Below are 21,105 nucleotides of genomic sequence, written 5' to 3' on the forward strand. Positions count from 1 at the left end.
ATTGATGGTATTGATGGTCTATCTCGTGTTATATTATTCCGATATGATTTACCTTACAGCGTAATTCACAAAACTGTGAACCTCTGAGGTAAAACATATTCCAGAAATTTGAAATACACAAATATTGTTTTTGTCCTTTACAGAGTGCCACAGCCGAAGCCAACGGGGAGGCGGCTTCAGGTGACGGGGTCAACAAAAAGGTGAAGGATTCTCAACCGGGCATGGTCTGCTGTTCGATCATCTAGACGCATTACTCAACCAACAAAATATATTCATCATTTGACATTTTTTCTATCATGTGCGAACTACCCACTTATTTGAGGAAAATTAGCTGACTTTTGAAAGAAAATATGAAATCATTGTCAGGAACAATCATTTATAAGACCTTTGGCGATCGTGTTATGATATAAGCTTAGTATGATAATCCAAATGAATATAAATTCTTTAATTAATGATTTTTATTTAAGTATATACTGTCGTGGGTGGTTTGAACAATTTCGTATTTATTTCAATTGCTAAGTTCTATGGTGTGGATTCTGCTTTTGTATCACAAAAAAATTGTTAAGATGCTGCGAATTAAGCAACTCTATTATCAAAGCCATCTGTGTTACTCCCCATACGTCGATCTGCCTCACTTGTCATCAGTATTGGCTGAGCTTCGATATAAACGAATAGATGTATTGACTCAAATTATCTTAGGAATATTTTATTTTGCCTTCTCTCCGTTGTTTTGTCGTTTGTCGAGTTATAAATGATATTGTTGCACAGATTCGATTTTATTTTTGTTATAGCAAGAAATAGTTTTTAAGGGAGAAAGCCGGAACCAGAAATTATGGAGTATCAAGTGTACTTAGTTGCGAAATTATGGAATCAAATGAAAGCATGGGTGGTATTTTATGGAGCGTTGTCAATGACGACGCGGGCGGATCTAAGAAAATTGGAAGGCGCAGTCCAAAAAAAGAGGAAAGGCATTGGAGATTCACTGAAGAAATGCATCCGAAAATTTTCAAATTAGCGGGTTTCGACGATGTCTGTCTTGACAAAAAGGGCACCGTCAATGGAGGGGTGGGGTTCTTGACAAAAAGGGCAGCGTCAATGGAGGGGTGGGGGTTCAGACGCCCAATATACCCCCTAGATCCGCCCCTGTTTTTCTTTCAATTGATTTGTATAATGAAAACACTGTATATGACTGCGTTTTTCGTTATAACATATCACTGTAAAATCAAAATCACTGTTACTTAACTGATATATAAAATGATAAAGGCTATTTCGATGTGATATATTTCTATTGGAAAAAATTGTTATTCTATTTGTATCAATCTTTATGTATATTACGTATATATCATAATTCTCTCTATACACGCGCGAATATAGATATACTTATACATTATACATAAATCATATTTGTTGCCTACCGGTTGAAAAAAGAATCCGATGTGGTGGTTGTGTCATATGAGTAAAATAAAACTTCGCGCGCTAACATATAGTTCACGTGCGTCCAATAACTAATAAAAAATTGTTAGAAATAATGTCTACTCTTCATGCAGTATCTTTCTTTCGGGGTGTGTGTCACATATCAATTGGACGAGGCGGAAATGGTTTTCAATAATGAGATATGAGAATTTCTCAATCGTTCTGAGCTTGGAGCAGGTCTAATCTCTAATCATCTTATAGATGATTACCGGTATAGGTCTGCTCAAAGGTCTGAAATAAACCATCATATTCCATCTATCTTGTCGACGAGGATAATCAATTCAGAATCCATTCTGCATGGATGGATTTGAAATATGTTCGCCCATAACAGGCGCGGATCCAGGATTTTTTTCAAGGAGGGGGTTCATAAAAAATGTCAATGTTAATTGCCGACGAAAATCTCTAATGATAGGGGCCTTACGGCATATTTTTTGGCCAAACATAAGATGGTATGGTACCGGTTATGTGGAACTGTCCACCCGTTTTCTTCTTCAAGAAAACGATTAAGAATTTTCTGTGGTAGCTGAGCGGAGAGGGGGTCATGACCCCTGAAACAGCCCCCCCCCCCTCTGGATCCGCGTCTTCATAAATTGGCTTGGAAGTTGGTGAGAACGAAGGGCGAAACTGGTTATTATATTTCGCAATCTTTAAAATAAAGCATCTGCAACGATGATCATTTGATGGTTGATGTGATGTAAAAATGGAGGTTTAGGTGTTTTTGAATTGGGGAGTTGGCCAAGGCAATGGCATGGAAGGGATCGTTAGTTTGTGAGAAATGATTTTGTTGGATTTTTGCGCGAGACGGCTGTAAGACAACTGCGTTAACTACAATCTATGGCTCGGTACGTCTTCTTGCGTTCCACGGTTAATACAATTCCAATAAAAAAAATTTCACGCTTTCTCTTCATTAAACAACAACCATTTCCAAAAGTGTTTGAATGTACATTTCTTCGTTCTTTCAGTAATTGAATCCACGTACCGGTAACAGATTTTAGACGTCTGTATTTTCCAATGATTTAAATCTCATTACCCAGTACACTCCTCCTTGGACACCACTTTACTCGGTAGGCCCATAGATACTTTCTTTTGAATAATGTTAGTCATGATGAATTTATCATCCACTGATTGAGGAGGTAGCGGAGTATTATTGCAAAATTAAACAATTCCCATTTCTAAACCACTCCGGCGCGTAACGACTGTTTTACATATTCAGGTACCGGTATAAAATATTCAAATAGCAAATTAAACATCTTGAAATGAAAAAAAGAAAACTCCGTTCCTTTTTTAGCATATAGATCTATGTTAGTTATTGATTAGGGCTCATCCGATCCTTTTGATGTCAGCGCGCTGCAACCTGGGCGCCGATCGGTGTAAGTACACAACCGTTAGCTGCTGCCCTCTACATATCGAAATTGACTCCACCATCGGCAATGTCCACATCATTAAGTACGGTTACATCGCAGGATGTCACATTCGGTGTCACTGACATAACATAAAACGGCATCACATATATCGGTAATAAATGGATAACGTTAGCATTAATGTTAGATATTGTGTTCATGACTAGTTTCAGTAATATATTTGTTTTATTCTGCACAGACTGATAATCCGTATGGGTCCAAATAGGAAGAGGGCCGGGATCTCATATAGCATCTTTCAATGTATCAGAAATGGCGGCGTTTTCAATAGGAGAAATTAGCTTCTGTAGCTAGAGGGTTAGGGTTAGGCCTACGATCACTTCTCGCATGCGCAGAGGCAGTTGATTGTGAGCCATCCAATAATGACCAAACCACCCAGTAGGCCTATCCCTGTGTGGACTGAGTGAGGTTGGTCATCGATTGGTTTTCAGTATTAATGACAAGTCCTGTATACCAGACGTTATGACCCCTACCGTTGTTTGGGGAATATCGGCTAGGTATTAGATTAGTATCCATGGTATTCTCATCTATTATTCATCAATAAATTATTACAGTTGAGTTTACTTTATCGACTGAAGAAGTCGCGGACATCCTCCTTCCCGACTCCCAAACAGTTTTTAGTATAGATTGGAACGCTAGCGGTCAGAAAATGACCCATGAAATACACTATTTTGGCAGTCTAAAATCTACCCCGACCCATTATCCAAATTGTCGTTAAACTGAAAAAAATAAGAGTTTGCATGGGGTTTGAGGGTGAAGCTTTTATTTTGGACCTCCGACCTTATGTGAAGAATCTTCCTGACCTGAGCATCAGGCTTCTTTGTGACGATCGAGTTAAAAAAGACAGTAATATCTAAAGATAATAGCGCTGAAGGACAATGCTTTTCTTTTAGTTAGACTGATTGACGATGTCATGGATTGCTGCCAACACAGATGACAAATTACGATCGTCCGAAATGAGGGGTCTATGTTCGTGTGGTTGGCTGCTAACAGCTATAAAAACGCTTTGTTTAGTGTTGTTTTTCTACACATTCTCGATCGGTCTGACATTTTACAATAAGAAATACATTATGGTAAGTTGAAAATAGCCTTCAGATGAGGTTAATTTTGAATTAAAAATTGATGACAGAGGTGTCTACCTTACTAAGCTTATATCCATTTTTAGTGATTTTCATTACAGGACGGTGAATAATTTGACAACAAAAATAGAAATTTGATTAGAAATCTAAATCCACAAGAAATTCTGTGTAATCTCAATATTTCATATTCAACTGAGGTCTTAAAACAGTAGAAATTATCCAATGCTCTGAAATAGTATTCAGATGGAATTACATATTAGCCTTTTGTGCTGTTGTACTTAAGACTCATGCATGTGCATAAATTATGTAGAATTCTAATCACCCAGCTTATTCTGTCAATTGGTTTGTTATATATGACACATATGTTGGAATTCATTACACATCACATTGATCTGAAGTTTTGCTAATTCTTCATTGAATTCTGCAAATGTCATTTGAAATGATGATTTGTTTGATGCTGACATTTTATATTGATATAGACCTGACGTTAGGTAACTCTACTTTTAAAAGCTTTTATACTCTTGAAAATGTATGTACAATATACTATTAGAATATTAAAACATCTGCCAATATTAGCGAGTCCTCTGATCACGTCCAACAGCTGTTCATTAGTAGAACCTGTCCACACAATGTATACTGATAACCACTGTATACCCTAGAAATTGTAACTGTAAGGGAAAATATTGCTTAGCGTGACTTTTATGAAAATGTCAAACGTCTTTTCTCGCCCTCATTGTCTCTGGTGAAATTATAGCAGTATCTGAAGAAAATGCTTTCATTAGTTTACGCAATAATCAACCTAATTGAAATCTTCTGACCGTTTTTCAGGCGTTCCAGTTCCCGCTGTCCATCACAATGCTTCATTTATGCGTAAAGTTTCTCATAGCGTTGGCTATACGTTCCATTTTATATTGCAAAACTGGACGCGATAGGGTCGAATTGGGTTGGCGAGTCTACGCGTCGAAAATAGCGCCCACCGGTACGTATCGCTCCAGTCTATTCTGGGTGTTGCTGTCGTTTTCGGGCCTGGTAAAAATATCATGTCCTTTGAAAAATATGATTGCAGGAATTTCAAGCTCAATAGATATCGGTCTTTCAAACTGGAGTTTCGAATACATAACTGTTTCTTTGTAAGTGGAACAAACCCGTCTTCACGGCATCAATTAAATGGAACATTTTCTGAACATTTAACATTTTTTTGTGATTTATTTTCAGATATACAATGACGAAATCCACTTGCATATTGTTTATAATGGGATTTTCGATATTGTTCGGTTTAGAGAAAAAGGTAATTTTGATATCGCCAGACTGGAATCACAATGCATATGATACATGTTGCTACCCGTACTTGCATACTCACCATGTACGCCTTACACGTACTCCTATGTTGTTTTTGCACAGAGATGGTCATTGGTACTGGTAGTATTATGTATAGCTTTAGGTCTGTTTATGTTCACATATCAGTCAACACAATTCAACCTTGTTGGATTTTTATTGGTGCTCACTGCTTCGTTCATCAGCGGAATACGATGGACGTTGGCTCAACTTGTTGTACAGAAAAGTGAAATAGGTGAGGAATTTGTTTATGAGCTGTGGAGCTGCGTTGAATTTCTACTCATATCACTAGTATTAGGCATTGTACATGCTGTTGTTATTCTTTGCAGGTCTCAGCCATCCACTCGATATGATATATCATGTACAACCATGGATGATTGTTGGTCTTCTACCATTAGCTATTTATTTTGAAAGTGAGTGATAAGAAATGTTGTTAAGGACTTGAAAAGCCATACTCCCCATTGCAGGGCTTTAAACCTGATGGCATCGCAAGATTCAGTCACTGCACGAAACTGCGCACTCTGGCTAGTGTGGCAGGGTTTCGTCCCTTGGCGAGTCTCGGTGCTATCGGGTTTCGGATCCCTACTGGGGAGGATGCAAAAAGCCTTTACAACTATAGTTCTGTCATAATGAGCCATTTCCTCCACCATTCTCGAGTTTTCTCTCAAGACTCAAACCTGAAGGCTTGGCTCTGAAAGTTTATAGGCTCTTTCTTTAGGCCCATACTAAACACATGAATTTCAAAATTGTAGGCAAGTTTGTCGTAACGACAGATGAACTTTTCAACACAGAGGACATGCAGTTAGTTTTCATAAACACTGTTACACTGCTGTTAGGCGCTATCTTGGCGTTTATGTTAGAATTCAGTGAGTTCTTGCTGGTTAGTCACACATCCGGACTAACTCTGTCCATCGCTGGGATATTCAAGGTGAGAACTACTGATCTGAAAATACAATTTTATTCAAATAGGAAAATTTATGTTGTTTCATTGTCTGGATAAGAATGTCTGATGGGAATTATGAAATTATCTGGAAAATTCATTTGATTCAACTCATTTCCAGGAAATTTGCACATTGTTCCTGGCAGCAACAGTCAATGGCGATAAAATGAACCCAGTGAATTTCATCGGACTTTTTGTTTGTTTATTTGGCATTTCATTACATGTTTTATTCAAACTTCTCCACGGTAAGTCATCGATATTTCACGTGATCTAATTTAATACTGGATATTTCAATTCCTCAACCTCTACTCCTATGAATCTGCTATCGATTCGCTTCATCTGGTACAAGTTTTTGTTAAAATACCAAGCGAAGATTATATGAATACATTTATATTGGAATATACTGTACCTTTTGTCCCTTGGGTGTCGCCGTTATCATCTGCATGCATTATTGCTATCACTTTTAGGTCCCAAATCTATGCATCGTCATCGGTGATAGAAGGTTAGCCGATATTGCTCATTAAGTTAGTATAAGTATAGCGTAGAGCTTCCTAAAGACAAAGTATTTTATTCTATTATGACAGTGGAATCTCGTCACAATTTTGACCCATCCTGTCTGAACTTTCAATTATTAGATATTTTCCGCTACCCTATGGTAACTATTGTAACGAGGTTCCTCAGTATCTAGGGATGTATCCAAAAATTAAACCAAAATGAATCCAGATATATATGCTGTTAGAAACTTTTGATGTAGCATTGTGACTGATATATCATTGCAGACATCCATTTCAATGTTTGCATTCATTGATTATGATTTGAACAGCGCTGCTTGTTCCAAATTTGATAACGCATGCAGCTTCTACTGGATACGTTACCTATCACCTAGCACTTTTTATTATCAATTTCATTAGCTTTACAATAATAAGCATTATGTTGCTGAAATATTTCGTAGTACTATGGGTACCTACCCGGTAATTGTGTGTGGTCAAATAAATGCACCAAATTATTGCATATTTTTATCACTTCCGATTACCTTATGATTATGATTATGATTATTAATTTACCATATTTACCCTGCCGTCCTCTTCGCTACATAGCACCTCCAACACGCAAGATTTTTAGACCCTTAGAAATTTTGTTATATCAGTACTAATGTACATTTAAGTCCAAGAGGCAATAGTATGAGATGTATATACCGTGAAGGGACCATTTATTTATTAATATGTGCATTAATTCTGTTGCATTGCTGTATAAGTAGTTTATGGTCTCAGAAATTTTTCATACAATAGACCTATCAGCGTACGTACAACATCATTTGACAGACTTCACTTACACATCAGATATAACCCCCTCCCCCAACGTGCAAACATAATAAATGAATGGTCCCTAATGCTTACAGCATGATTATCATACTACCCGAATGGTCATTGTTTAGAGTATAGTCTCGGCAGCGAAAGTCATTGAGGGAAGATAGATTGCTTAGCCATACCTCCTTACCTACTGCATGTTTCTTATTACTGATTTGTCTACAGGCAATGCTACACCCATTCAACAGGCCGATGGCAACACAAATCCACCAGATGAGGAAAGCGAAGATAGTATATGGTCGGCACATTACACCGAAGAGAATTCGACTGGCCACAACAGCAAAGTGCCATTCGAACTGGAAACTTTATCTTCGATGCAAAAGACGAACAGGTGTCACGAAGGGTTCAAACAGAGTTGACACTGATGGCTGATTGTTAGAAAAGTTAACTGCCCAAGAATGGATTTACACTTGCAGAAGTTTTGGTACGAACTGTGATTAAAAAATGTTATTGTTATTGATAGAAAATTTTATGAAATTACCCGCAACCTGAGCTTTCAAAATTTCTGTGCTCTCAACTTTCCATACATAGTCTGTCATTCTTTGTTAGTTATTTTAGCATTCATTTTATCTATAAAACCGGGACCATAACATACAAACCTACATGTATTTACCTCGCTGTGTTAAGTAGAACTTAGCATTATTACTGGCGGCCAACTGACAAAATCAATTTGTCCTGCTTACAAATAGCAGCCAGTTATACTAACTACGGTACTGAAGACAAAATAGAAATAGACAAAATATACTACAATGGAACTTCGTTACAGCAAACTTCATGGTAGTCTTACTTGGGACAAAGTTCTATATTTTTTTATCCGATGAATGGCTTTACCCGAGTTCCTTATAATGAGGTTCCATTGTACCGGTGTAGACCGGTTCCACTGTACCGGTGTAGACTTTTCCTACCGTCAAGATATTGCAGTGAAATTGAAGTTGTTTCTGTATTTAATCGGCGTATGTACCTCTTATGTACCGTTTATAGTGCATTTCTTAAGGCTTAACTAGATCAAGATTTATTTCATTTCATACATGTAATTCCAAATACTTAGCGCTTAAATGGATGCATCCTCAAAAATCATGTTGTTCCTTCACTAGTGAAGTGCAATACAACCAATAAATTGGTTTGTAACAAACCAATTCATTGTTAAAACTGGTTATGTCTTAGTTGTGTCCTATTTTGAACTTGTTTTATGTGAAGATTATTACATTTTATTCCCATCCGTAAGGAATATGTGAAAAAAGTACCGGGGTAATATTTTTTGAAATATATCTTTTTCTTAGAAATGAATACGATTCTTTAAGTTTTCATTGTTTATGGAACACGGGATGAAATGGCCGGGCTCGGCTCTTAACATATGCCGTTGTCGATGCATACCCAGTATATACTATGGGAAATGAATTTATGCACAGGCAAGTATTGCATTGTATACATGACGCAGGGATGTCTCACAGAGTCTCTGAACTTAAAATGGTCAACAGAATCCTATCGGAACGAGGCCAGTGTCCTTCAATTCATACAAAAACCCTGCTAATTCAAAGCACGTAGACCGCGCCAACCAGTTACTAAGTTGAGCCATTTGCCACATAATATTCCCTGGTAGATCACGGAACCAACAATAATAACCACCATACAAGAATGAATATCAAAAACATATTTATTAACTCTTACAATATAAGGGTTTTTGTTTAAGGTTAGACTATGCAAAATTGAATTAACAGTTTCTCATTAATTTCGAGGAACTTTAATAGCCAAGAAACAGGTTTCTTTTGCATTGCCATTAGTCAATTTAGTTCAACAATACATAAACCAAATAGGTAATTCCCAGATACGATGCAACAACCTCGATAACTTTTTATCCTAATTTTGGCTTGGTTTCTCAGGGCAGATTTACAACAAATGCTGCGACTTATTTCATCTAACAGAAATTTTTAAACTTCTACACCAGTGATAAAATATAAAATTTTCTGGTTAAATCACAAAAACAATACAACTAAAATATATACAGCACTATTTGACAACATCTAGAACATGTGTAGTTAGCCTGTTCAAGTCTTCTTCATACGGATGGTTATCCAGAATACGCGAAATAATTTTGTTGTTTCCCGGGAATATTACATTTAATTGCTGTCCGAGTTGTACAGTGAGTGCATTCGGGCGCAGCGGCCGAACTGGTGGACGTGGCTGGGCAACTCGTCTACAAAATAGAAAGGAAACAAATGCCATTGGACTAGGATTTTGTTGAGAAATAAGGTTTTTATTGTTCAAATGAATTTACTAAACCTTGGTAACTCGAATGCACTGAAAATCTGGGGCCAGATGCTCAAAAGTTGGTTTAAGTTGCACCATGTGTCAATTATCCGCTAGTAAACTCAAAACAACTTTTGAGAATCACCCCAGGGCCCAGTTTCCCGAAAAAGTGTAAGCCTAAAACAGTTGAATTGTTGTCCTCATTGACGAAATGAAGTAACCAATAGCGATAACACCAAAAATTTGAGTTAAACTTTTTCTTGAAACTGGGCCCAGTTCTTTATCGTAGCTCTCTTGATAAAAGTTTAAAGGAAACTTACACTGCAACTGGTGAAGTTTATTGTACAGTATTAATCGCACACACATGTACTTACACATTTGGTTTTTTCTTGAATTCATCTTTCGTCAAAAAATCATCCAGTAACGGTCCGTAAGGACCAAGAGGATCTTGCGGAATCATTAGTAAATCACCGACAAACGTGAACATCAGTAACCTATAAGAAAAACATGGTGGGCGAATGAACCAAAATATCGTCTTTAATATTATGGTTTTATACTTGCACCGCGTAAATAAAACCAGCCCCAGATCTTCATTATTTCTAGAATTTTGGTGTCTGTGCTATTTGTACCTTTTTTCAATAACGTTTCTCCATTTATTGCTGTGATCGACGAGGTCTCGGTAGTTATCATTGGACACGATGACACCTCCATTTTCAGCTGCTAACTCCACTATAAACCTGGTATCAGAAATAGGAAATTCAAATACATTAGGCCTCAATAAATTTTCCCCACTCTCAGGCCCCGAAGCACTTCAGGCATTCAATTATTTCCTCTACTTAAATCATTTACCTGTCATCGTAACAAACGATGTTCTTTTTTCCGATGCGTCTGGATGGTGTAAATGCTATGTAGCCTAGATTCTCGAGTTCAAACAAAATCTCCGAATTCACCGTCGGCATATCGGCGTATAAACCTCCTTTACGCCAATTTGGTACGAATGCCGTGATTTCAGTGTGTCCGCGTTCAAGAAAATAGTCGATACATATCTTAATTCCGTGGCAGGAAAATGTCTTATTTTTACCATGGCTGAAGTTATAATATACGCATCGAGCTATTGATACACATTTTACTAGGAAGTTAAGAAATATACGCGTTTGTTTTGAAAATGATTTTAGGTTATACTGTTGAGTTATTTTTGGACCGTGAAAATATGTCCGATGTGGATGACATCCTAGTTAGATGCTATAGAATTCTTAATTTGGTATATACAGTGTAAAAAAATATTTCAATAAACACGCAAGTTAAACGGTTATCCGAGTTTATCAGATCTGACTTGCATAGTATGCTGTATATTATCCTGCCTCAACAGAGATTCGAACCTGACAACACTGTGAGAATGCCACAGCAGGTACATGGGAAAGTAATTTCATTTTCCAAGTTACACGAGATGATTAGGGTAAAGTTTAATAGACCTATCAGACCTATGAAATTTCTTTGGTAGTGGTTATTAAATATCACATAAAATGAATGGATTCAAACTTACGCGCATGCCACGTTGCTGCCATCTATGACGATCGGTCTTAAATGCTGTCCTTTAATAGCCTGGATGCTGGCACCATTTTTTAATTGACGGACATCGGATTCACTGTTCCCGGACCGTTGTCTCGGGCGTGCCGCTTGTATTTGCGTATCCTTAGTATTGGAAGCCGGTTGTTGTTCGCCAAATTTGAATGGTCTATTCGACAGGGAAGGGAACAATTCTTTGGAAACATTGGTGGGATTAGTCTGATAACTTCCGACGGCACCCGTTGCCATCGGTTCGGGCGGTGGTTTAAAATCCGGTTCTATTTGCCGGGGTTTTTTATTAATATGTGGAGCGGGGGATGCTTGTTTGTTTATGTTTGATGCGATAACTTGTATATCCGAGTCGCTGCTAGCACTTTGCAAGACTCTCTCGTTATTCTGATTCTGATTCTTCGGTTTTTTCTTTTTCTTTTTTCGCTTTTTCTGCGTTGGACCGACCGCTGCTGTCGCCGTCGTAATAGTCGTAGTAGTATTCGCGATTGTTTTCAGATTTTTCGATTCACGCGTATTCACGTTCTCATCGACGCCGACGACATCCTCTGCACCTGTAGCTGAGTCGGCCGTCGACTCGGGTGCATGCTCTCGCCGGAAAAGCGGCGACAACATTTTCTGTCGCTCTCTATTGCGTTTCATGTATTCCTCGCGCGTAAAATGCGCCGTCTCTTCATTGAAGTCGCGCGACAAAAGTTGGAAGTAATTCTGCACGGGACAATCTTCGGTCTTCGACGACGACGCTATCCGCGTTCCTATTACTTCGCCCGCACTGATATTCGAAGATTTGAGGCGATTCTTGTACAGGTCGGCGATTACATCGCTCGTGCGATAAGGCAGAGTTTTACTCTTCAAAACGACGTCTATTTCCGTATTCGTGTAACCTTTCCTCAAGGCAAATGCACGCACCGTGTCCGATGCACCTGAAGCACCAAATCTCTGGAATAAATTTTTGCTCTCAATAGCGCCCGAATTCGCGCCAGATTGTTCCATAGATGAAATGATTTCATCGAAATGCTGTACGGTACTACTAGCTGTTGTATTTGTATCTTTACGAGCCGGACTAGCCAGCGTTCTATCGAAATTGACGGTTATCTCTTGAATGCTTAAATCGCAATCCTGAACCGGTTTCGTAACTAACGGCATGTCGAGGCAAATTATCGAATCGTCCTGATCGTCGTCGATTATGGTTACACTTTCGGCGGCGCTGACTGGGCTACGATCGCGCCGGTCGATACAATCCTCGTCCATGTCGTGATCTAACCAACTGAGTAAAACGCGTTTAACGGAATTATTCGCGTGTTTGTAATCTTCGTACGACAAATCGTGTAGTTGACAAGCGCGTTTTAACTGTTCTTCGAGTCGCAACGATGCCGAATCTTGTCGCGTCAACACTTTATTATCGGGCTGTTCGTCGGGAACGACCACCGGTTTCTTGGCACTGTTATTATGATTTTCGAGAGTTTTCACGGTTACTGATGGATCGGGCAAATATTGGCTCAAAATATCTTCGATCGCCGACATGGCTATCGTAATCCCGATATCTGAACCATACATGTGAAGTCTGCCGGCTTCTTTGAATATGATAATCGCACTGGATACCTCTTCCAGGCGGTCGTGACTTTCTTGTAGAATGCCAAGCATCTGAGGAGGGTAAAGCATTTCGATAGGATTGCAGGTATTACATATCGAAGTTATGTATTCCTGTAAATGTGAAAGAAAAAGTAAGAAGAGTATTATTAATGAGCAAAACCTACATGTTTTGACTTAACAATTTATTCTAATCTTATAATTATCGAATGTACGACTAAACCCCATGGGCGGAGAAACAAAAATAACAAAAATAATATACAGTAGGACTAATCTACAAATATAGAAGTAACTAAGAAAAGTTAGGGACAGGAATAAATGGCCGATCGCTAAGATACAGATCAGACAATACTGAGATTTCTGATTACTGAGATGATAGTATAGGCCTATCGGTCAACGAATCAAATTCAGATTCAAAGAAACTAATGAAATATTATATCCACCTCAAATATTGATAACCAAGAGAATAAGATTGACGTTGGCATCTTTACCCTTTTTGTAGTTATTTTCAGTGCATAACAGTGAGACAAATCTTTTTGATAAAAATCTAAGAGGGGTTTCTTTGGCGCATAAGGCCAAGGTCCGTGGTATCATATTATTTAATCATAGCTCAATTGATTTCCAATCCAAGAAATTTACCTTAGCTTTGGTATTATTTTCTCTCGAAGGTCCATTCAGTTTTACCCATTGCCGCTTTACTCCTTCGTCTTGAACCGAAATGCCGTAAATGACATCCACTTGGAACAGCTTTGTCACACGCTCGCGCATATTCTCCATTTGTTCAACATCAGACTTTTTAATCGTGAATTCATCAGTACGAACCACCGGTGTTCCAGCAGGTGGAATCGAATCTCGTCCATTATTGATGCGGCTAATACTGATTTTGCCTCCTGCAATGTGAAAAAAATTTAATTGTTATTTCAATCGAGCTGATTACGCTATGCCTACCATACCTCATGTTTGTGTAGCTATTCAATTAAGTTAAAATAACTAAGAGAAGTTTCCTACAACCTACATTACAATATCTAGAATTTGAAAATCCGAGAATGGTCTCTTAACCACAGGGGATTGGGGTGTAAAATCAGGTAGGCCTACAGAGCTTCGATTTTGGACCCCAGGCTTAAGTGATGAGCCGATTGTTGAAATAACTAATTAGGCTAATTTCAGTTTCAACGGTCGATCAGTTATGGTCAAGAGGCCTCAAGCGCACTTTATTGTACTGAAGTTGGTAGAGATAGAGTGTCCTTAAGGCGCATCAAATGAATAATGTAATTCTTCACACAAAGTTTCGGCCCTGGTCATATCGGACACCTGGCTGGAAACCATATCCAAGGGGATAAGGTTTTTTGAGATACGGTTTCTATGTGTCCAATGTGACCGTTACATAGTGTTAATTGTAATTCAAATGTTTGCTCTTGAATAAAAGCTGCAGAGCCGAAACGTTGAGTGAAGAATTGCGTTATTTATTTGATGTGCCTTTAAAGCTAAGAAGGATACTCTCCTCTACACCTACTTTCAGTTTCAGTTTCAGTTTCAGTTGTCGTTAACAATGAAGGGGCACGATAATATGGATAAGACAAGATAAATGGAAAGCCGCAAAACGACAGACTTGTAATCGAGCACTGACAATAATAATAATAATAATAATAATAATAATAATAACAGGTGGTTGGTTTATTTTTGAAAAAAATAGGCCAAGAATTAATTTGAAAATACTTTTTACCATCGCAATAATCGACATTTCTTTGACCAACAAGTGACAATGAACTGTTATCCATATTTATCACGACCTGCTTCTATTGATACAAGGACAGAATATGTGTGAAATGAATCAAAATGACTTTTAATCGTAGAATTTCAACGAGTTTTGCAGCATTATTTTGACATTTCAACATAACCGGAAATGGATTCGTAGCGTTGCTAATTACTGAAAAATAACGGTAGTATTACGTATTTTGATATTAAGCCGGCGTCCAAAAATACGTGCAAATGCAACTGCATGCGCTTCACGTAAAGAAAAGGTTTACCCGAGTCAGAAAATTTTATGTCATAACGGACAAATCTTTGTTTTATTAAGATCGCCTAACCACCAACGAAGTGTCCTCACTCACTTGCCAGTGGCAGGGACAACTACTACTGCACTCCACTTATATCGTAGCTAATGTTTATATTGTTTGCGTGAGAAGATTTTACGCCTCCCTGATTCCTTGATAACTCCTTGATAACTTCTAAAAAAATTGCTTTGAAAGGCGCTTAAAACTCAATTTGAGCAAAATGCCTTAGTTGCTTCCCAATTTTGAGAAATAGGGAAACATGTTTGTATTTGTATGCCTAAATCCATACATTTGGGACAAGGATTTTTACCGAATAGCAGTACCAAGGAGTCTATAGTAATTGGGGTATGAAATTTGTAGACACTTCCTCGAAATGTTCTCCTTGATCGGTTTTTAAGTTGTAATGATTTATCATTGTTTTTTGAAACTTCAGGCCCGGGGCATCTCATGAGCTGAATTTGGTCAACTCTGACTACAGCTGACGGTGGCACATACCAGTACTTCAACTCAAACCATACAAACCGAATAAAGAAACAGACAGTAAATGCACATATTTTTTTTCTATATATCTGTATTGTATTATCAATAATCAAACAAAAAAAGTTTTTATGTATCATATATAGTAAACAATTCTACTTAAATAAATCAACATCACAAAAAAATTGATAACTTTTCCTATAAATTTTTTCCAACTATATTTACAGCTATAGCGATATAAAACAAAATCCTTAAAATTGAACCAGACAATTTTGGACGGAATTGATGGCAATTGAATCAAACGATCACATCAAAATTGTTTAAGTGAAATAGTTATTGTATTCAGCAGTGTGCAATCACAAAAGTATATCTTGTATAACCATTGATTTTGATGGACGGAATTTTTCTATTAAGCTCTTCAACAAATTAACTATTATTATAGCGTAACCCCTTTTAGATAATACACCCACTGCACACTAGAGGGCCCACCCGCTGACTTTGCGCATGTCACCGTAAGTTTACCCATAACGGCACCCTTCGCTCCGGAATCCGCACCGTCGAATCCGACAACTATTCGATTGTCTTTATGCGCTCGGATGTTGTCGCCGGTTTTCGCCAGGTGGAATGCTGGATTATCCACCTGGAATGTGAAAGCGGTCGTGTGCGGAAAAACGTTGCGGAAAGTAATAGACGTGTTCGATCCTGCTTTGATGACGTAAGGGCCTTGCGGTTTCGGCGCTATGCACGTGCCGTACAGCGGAAAGACGTACTCTCCACCTGAGTTTGAACTGACGGTCAACGTCGCTCGCACCTCGCCGAGTTTAGAGGGCTCGAAGTTCACCTCAATGCCAACTTCAGTTCCGGTACTCGAACCAGGAGCCGCTGCGACTGACTTATCAACGTGGAAGTCAGAATTATCGACCTGAAAATGATTCAATCAAACATTAGCCTTGGGAACAAATATATCAACACCTTTTATTCTTGGATACATCAGATATTATTTCAGATTTCTCATACCTTGCAAGTATAATCGGTCTTCAGCTTTGCGAAGTTCAGGAATTTAGCCATCTGAGTTTGTGACGAGCCAAGATTCGTGCGGAAGTAGATAGCTTTCTCAGGTCCGGCTGCGGTGGCCTTCAGATTCAAGTCGTACATGTACAAGCCTAATTCGTTGCTGTTGAATTCCAGACGAGCTTGAGATTCTCCAACCTTCAGAGGCAAATACTCCATATTAAAAGCTCCCTGTAAACGAATAGATAAAACATAATGTCAATCATAATTTTCTAAAACGTATATATCTAATGGACATGTAACTACAAAATTCACTTACTTCAGATTGAGCCGGAACCTGCAACTGTGTTGGCATCAAGATTTCAGTTACAGGACACGTGGCATTGAACGTGACAGCCTGCGTGAGAGGGTTCTCTAGCAGAATGATATTCTGTACACTCTGTCTGACAGGTGTACTCAGATTGACGGTGCTTATGACACCAGGACGGACAGATTTGAATGTTATCTCGTAGAACTGATATTCCCCTGTTGATTCATTAGTAAATACAACCTAAAATACACCAGAATGCGCATTGATTAACGACCAAAGCCTTTGGGTGTTTTGCCATCCAGTTGACTTAAAATCTTTTTACCTTGAATTGTGACTGGCCTTCTTTGTGGGCATAGTAATTGAGTCTGTAATCTTTGTTGTTATTGCCCGGGACATCGATGTAGTCTAAGCCTTTCAAAGTAGTTCCCAAATCCAATTTGTCAGGCTTCATCATCTCAAAGCGTACTTTAAATCTACAAAGAATACCAAAACGACTCACATAAACATATTCCATAAAACAGAACAACAAAGAATTAGATTTATTGAGAGAATGCCAAAATACACCTGAAACTTAAGAGATTTAAGTCTGACCTTTGAGGTTTTTTCAACCAGTTGTTGACTGACAGTAGTTCAGTATATGATGTTTTACATGGAATATCGCGGTTGATACGACTGTTTGGTTTCGGTGGTTCAGCAGTTCCTTGTACGTTATACAGTAATCCAGTTCCATCAGGCAGAGGGAAAAATACGGTACCCTGAAAGATTATTGAGTGTCATGAATATGGCTTGAAAATTTTCAGCAAATCATCATCAAATAGTGATTTTAATTGAAATTAAAGCAATGTTTGATGTAGTTAAGTCCACTTAATCTGTTACATACCAAATGTTTCTTTCCTTCTGCAGTCATAACCATTGGATAGTAAACCAACTCATATGATTTTGTCTGTTGTGGATCGACAGTAAACGTCTCCGGGCCTGAGTAGAACTCTCCATCGATAACCGGTCGTAGATTCCAGCACTGATTCGTACGATTCATAATCATCAGATTCTTTGTCTCGCGATTGCGAACGTGAGTCGTGAAATGTTGAATTTCTTTCACTGGTGAAACGCTGATACACATTCCGGTCAATGTGAGCTTCAGGGGTTTGCCTCCTTCGATGTTACATTTTAGATTCTACAAGTTTTAAAACATTTGTTAATAGTTTTCCACCTCAAACGGAGCTTCCAAAAACGTTCTAAATGATTAATTTCATGATTGAGTGATTATATATAGTAGTAATAGTCATAGTAATCTAATTTCTACAGCAAATATTTCCACTGCGCTATAATGTTCAAAGGTGATGATGAGTGTCTTGCCTGGGGACACTATGGTAATGTAAGAGGTTTGAACCCATAACCTGGCTTCCAGTAGTCTCACTCTAACAACTGGCCTATACCACTCCTCTGAGCGTGATACTTACATCATATCTGACATCTTGGTTCAGATCCTTTGGATGGAAGTGAACTTCAAATGGAACTTCCATTCCCGGGGAGATATACCCTTCTACAGGTTCTATAGAAAAATCGGGTCCAAATTTAGCGACATCCCATTTAAATCTGAAACGAAACAAGAGGAAACTTTTTCAAGCAATCAGGATTCACAAGTTATTTCAAAGTTATTTATCCAGGCAATGACAGAATAAAGCCATCTTCTTATCGGCCAGATGACTCAAACAATGTTTTGAGACTCTATGTGCCAGAAATGTGTGTTATATCGAATTCTAAGATTGTCAGTTGAATTAATGTACATGTATTGTAAATGTAATGAATTTCTTACCTTGCTCCGATATCACCGGTATTAATCATCAGAAGTTTCCTCGTGCTGCGGCTATTTTGAACGACTGCTCCGAACGGTATCGATTCCATGTCGAGACTGATTTCGATACCCTGACACGAACCTTTCATTATGAACAACGGCTGAAACATTCCCGCACATTCCAGCACGACCTCTTCGGTGAACTGCGGAATTCGCGTTTTCGGCGCGAACGTTACATCGATGCGTCGAGTTCCACCTTTCGGTTCGAGGGTTATTTCGTTTGTAGGATAAACCGTTAGAACGCCTGCTTGTTGTAATGCCTGCTGAGATGGAGTCACGGCTAGGTTGAATGTCAGAGCCGCCGGACTGTTGTTAACTACGGGAATCTGCTTTTTGACCATTTGGCCGAGTCGCAACGCTCCAAAGTTAACAATCTTCTGCTTAGGATTTACTACTTCGATCTATAAGGAAATGAAGAATTACTGTTACAATTTATAGGTAAGTCCTTTACAGTGAGTTTGAAATAATTTGAATATATTTGTTCATAAAAGGCATTTGTTTATTACAAACTTATAAAAAGGTAATCTTAAAATTGCCTAAATTTGTCTTATCTCACAAATACATTAAAAATTCTTGATAATTCTACTCGCCTTCATTTCCGTTCCTTGTCCGAATATTTCAACGACTTGTTTCGAAAGGCCGTTAACTTCGAATTCGATAACTTCGTGATATCGGATCGGTTCGCGTGGGAAGAACGTGAATCGAATGGGGACGCTTTGTCCCGGAGCGATCACCATCGCTTCGAAATCATGGGTCAGATATGACGTAGATTGATATAAACAATCAACACTGCAATAGAGAAGTATTTCGCATGTTTTAAGGGTGAATTACCGGTATGTAAGTACAATCGAAAGTACATAAACCATTTTCTTATGCTGGTTTATATTATTTATTGTTGCATATATCGGTACCTGATCTCTTTCTTATCTCTGTTCATAAGTTGAAGTACAGCGGTAGGTGTTGGCATTCCCGCTCGATACACGAAACAAGGTCCGAAGTTGTATGATTGGAACGTGAAGTGTAAACCTGGACTGACTCCATGTCCTAGCACTGCCATGTTGTACGTCGGGCCATTGGATACCTGTAATACAGGGTAATATGAATCAATTAATTCATATTATCGTTTAGTTTTCAATATCAGTTGTTCAAAAGTTGGACAGTTGATAACTAGTTATCAAAAGAGATAATAACTAGTGGACAAATACCATGGTAACAATGTGATTTCAATTTCCAGTATGGTATACCCCCGGTATATCCATTGGTTAGCTCTAAGCAACTTTTCAGCAACTGGCCTTTGTTGTTTAAACCCCCCGCCCAAAATGTTGCAACAGACATCATGCTTACCTTCAATTTTAGTTCGCAACCTTTCAGCGAAGCTTTACTCGTGGGGCAGAATGAAAGAATGCATTTCTCACGTTCTCCCTTATTAACGGCGTGCTCCACCGGATCGATGGTTACCATACTCTGACGTTTGCCATTTCGTTCGTTCAATTCCCATTTAAAGTCAAAGTTGAATTTTCCGTTGTTAATCACGTACAAGTTACGCGTGGAACTCTCGTTAATTTCAACCTGAAAAACGGAAATATTTATCGGTAAAATATCTGAGCCTGAACATTCGTAAAAAGATGATCTTCAAATCAGCCCCATAGAACACAGATTTATGATTCAATCTGTTTTCTTTAGGAGTCTCACCTCGCCGAAGTTGATTTCGTTAAAACCGTACTGATCCAGCTCAATTTTATTGCCTTGCGAGTCTTCGCACATTAACAACGAACTCATTGTGTATCCCTCGGCTTTCACGTTCAGCGACAGATGCTGCGTCTTTCGTTTCACGTTACAGATCAAATTGAAATTCACTTCGTTGTCAGTCGTCGGCGTGAAATAAAGGTTGATCGGGAACCTGACGGTGAAAAGAATATTCATGAATTCATGAATGTGAAATATCTTAAGAAATGACAGCGTGATTTCCAAGTAATTTACATTGATTTCGGTGGAACGATTCCATTCATAGGTTCAACAGTTATATGTGATGCATGGCCCGCTGAGAAACAAGTCCTTTCAACAAACGCAAAATGGAATGACGTATCTTCATTGTTGATTACATGCACAGTTTCCAAAGCCTCGTGACCTGAAATGGTGATTTTTTACATGAACTCGAGGGTATTCCAGCAAATATGACACCTTTTAAACAAATGAATTCAAACTTACCGATGAGAAGTGATTTGTAGTTGAAGTGTGACCGGTCGAGTGTCACTCGAGGTTCCTTAGTCTCGCCGACGAGAACGAATGGTATCGAAATGCTTTGTTCCGGTATCACGAATCTCCAGAACGATTCTACAATTCCAAGCTGATTTGGCATGAATTCGAATGCAAT

The 21,105-nt window shown here is 38.4% G+C and overlaps 3 protein-coding genes across 7 annotated transcripts in view; 1 reads left to right on the forward strand and 2 right to left on the reverse strand.

The window, feature by feature from the left end:
- Positions 1 to 2,897: 2,897 nt before the first annotated feature.
- LOC141901566 (solute carrier family 35 member C2-like) lies at positions 2,898 to 8,855 on the forward strand. 5 transcript variants are annotated; one of them, XM_074788885.1, is made up of 11 exons: positions 2,898 to 2,988; positions 3,785 to 3,964; positions 4,799 to 4,949; positions 5,037 to 5,100; positions 5,186 to 5,258; positions 5,372 to 5,540; positions 5,635 to 5,718; positions 6,058 to 6,233; positions 6,367 to 6,490; positions 6,713 to 6,769; positions 7,778 to 7,917. In XM_074788885.1, exons 2-10 carry the CDS (start codon positions 3,800 to 3,802, stop codon positions 6,739 to 6,741), a joined length of 1,035 nt encoding a protein of 344 aa, XP_074644986.1. In that variant the 5' UTR covers positions 2,898 to 2,988; positions 3,785 to 3,799; the 3' UTR covers positions 6,742 to 6,769; positions 7,778 to 7,917. The 5 variants fall into 5 exon arrangements, with proteins under 5 accessions (XP_074644986.1, XP_074644989.1, XP_074644987.1 ...); XM_074788888.1 differs by having other exon boundaries at positions 6,713 to 6,747; positions 7,801 to 7,917; XM_074788886.1 differs by having other exon boundaries at positions 7,801 to 7,897.
- Positions 8,856 to 9,293: 438 nt separating this feature from the next.
- Positions 9,294 to 14,908, reverse strand: LOC141901464 (uncharacterized). Its single transcript, XM_074788711.1, has 7 exons — positions 14,748 to 14,908; positions 13,664 to 13,914; positions 11,403 to 13,138; positions 10,709 to 10,945; positions 10,489 to 10,596; positions 10,234 to 10,353; positions 9,294 to 9,806 (listed from the first exon to the last, which is right to left on the reverse strand). The coding sequence occupies exons 1-7, from the start codon at positions 14,800 to 14,802 to the stop codon at positions 9,620 to 9,622; spliced, it is 2,694 nt and encodes an 897-aa protein (XP_074644812.1). The 5' UTR covers positions 14,803 to 14,908; the 3' UTR covers positions 9,294 to 9,619.
- Positions 14,909 to 15,721: 813 nt separating this feature from the next.
- The window catches only part of LOC141901011 (hydrocephalus-inducing protein homolog), a 30,909-nt gene continuing 25,525 nt past the window's right edge, over positions 15,722 to 21,105 (reverse strand). Inside the window, exons 68-81 of the mRNA XM_074788063.1 lie at positions 20,940 to 21,105; positions 20,712 to 20,859; positions 20,424 to 20,631; positions 20,076 to 20,300; positions 19,643 to 19,812; positions 19,322 to 19,520; positions 18,693 to 19,132; positions 18,337 to 18,472; positions 17,757 to 18,050; positions 17,468 to 17,631; positions 17,199 to 17,349; positions 16,886 to 17,116; positions 16,573 to 16,797; positions 15,722 to 16,477 (exon numbers count right to left, since the gene is read on the reverse strand). Of these exons, the coding sequence (XP_074644164.1) occupies positions 15,992 to 16,477; positions 16,573 to 16,797; positions 16,886 to 17,116; positions 17,199 to 17,349; positions 17,468 to 17,631; positions 17,757 to 18,050; positions 18,337 to 18,472; positions 18,693 to 19,132; positions 19,322 to 19,520; positions 19,643 to 19,812; positions 20,076 to 20,300; positions 20,424 to 20,631; positions 20,712 to 20,859; positions 20,940 to 21,105 (3,243 nt within the window). The 3' untranslated portion in view covers positions 15,722 to 15,991. The remainder of the gene's footprint in view (positions 16,478 to 16,572; positions 16,798 to 16,885; positions 17,117 to 17,198; positions 17,350 to 17,467; positions 17,632 to 17,756; positions 18,051 to 18,336; positions 18,473 to 18,692; positions 19,133 to 19,321; positions 19,521 to 19,642; positions 19,813 to 20,075; positions 20,301 to 20,423; positions 20,632 to 20,711; positions 20,860 to 20,939) is intronic.

This window comes from Tubulanus polymorphus, chromosome 3, assembly GCF_964204645.1.
Source record: "Tubulanus polymorphus chromosome 3, tnTubPoly1.2, whole genome shotgun sequence".
In the NCBI taxonomy this organism is placed as follows: domain Eukaryota; kingdom Metazoa; phylum Nemertea; class Palaeonemertea; order Tubulaniformes; family Tubulanidae; genus Tubulanus; species Tubulanus polymorphus.

Coding starts and splice junctions, on each gene's coding strand:
- LOC141901566 (XM_074788884.1), top strand. CDS start 3,800: ATGTCATGGATTGCTGCCAACACAGATGACAAATTACGATCGTCCGAA. Junction 3,965..4,798: donor ACAATAAGAAATACATTATG/GTAAGTTGAAAA, acceptor ACCGTTTTTCAG/GCGTTCCAGTTCCCGCTGTC. Junction 5,101..5,185: donor GAATACATAACTGTTTCTTT/GTAAGTGGAACA, acceptor ATTTATTTTCAG/ATATACAATGACGAAATCCA.
- LOC141901464 (XM_074788711.1), bottom strand. CDS start 14,802: ATGGATAACAGTTCATTGTCACTTGTTGGTCAAAGAAATGTCGATTAT. Junction 10,946..11,402: donor GGCAGCAACGTGGCATGCGC/GTAAGTTTGAAT, acceptor TTATAACTTCAG/CCATGGTAAAAATAAGACAT. Junction 10,597..10,708: donor ATCGTTTGTTACGATGACAG/GTAAATGATTTA, acceptor TTCTGATACCAG/GTTTATAGTGGAGTTAGCAG.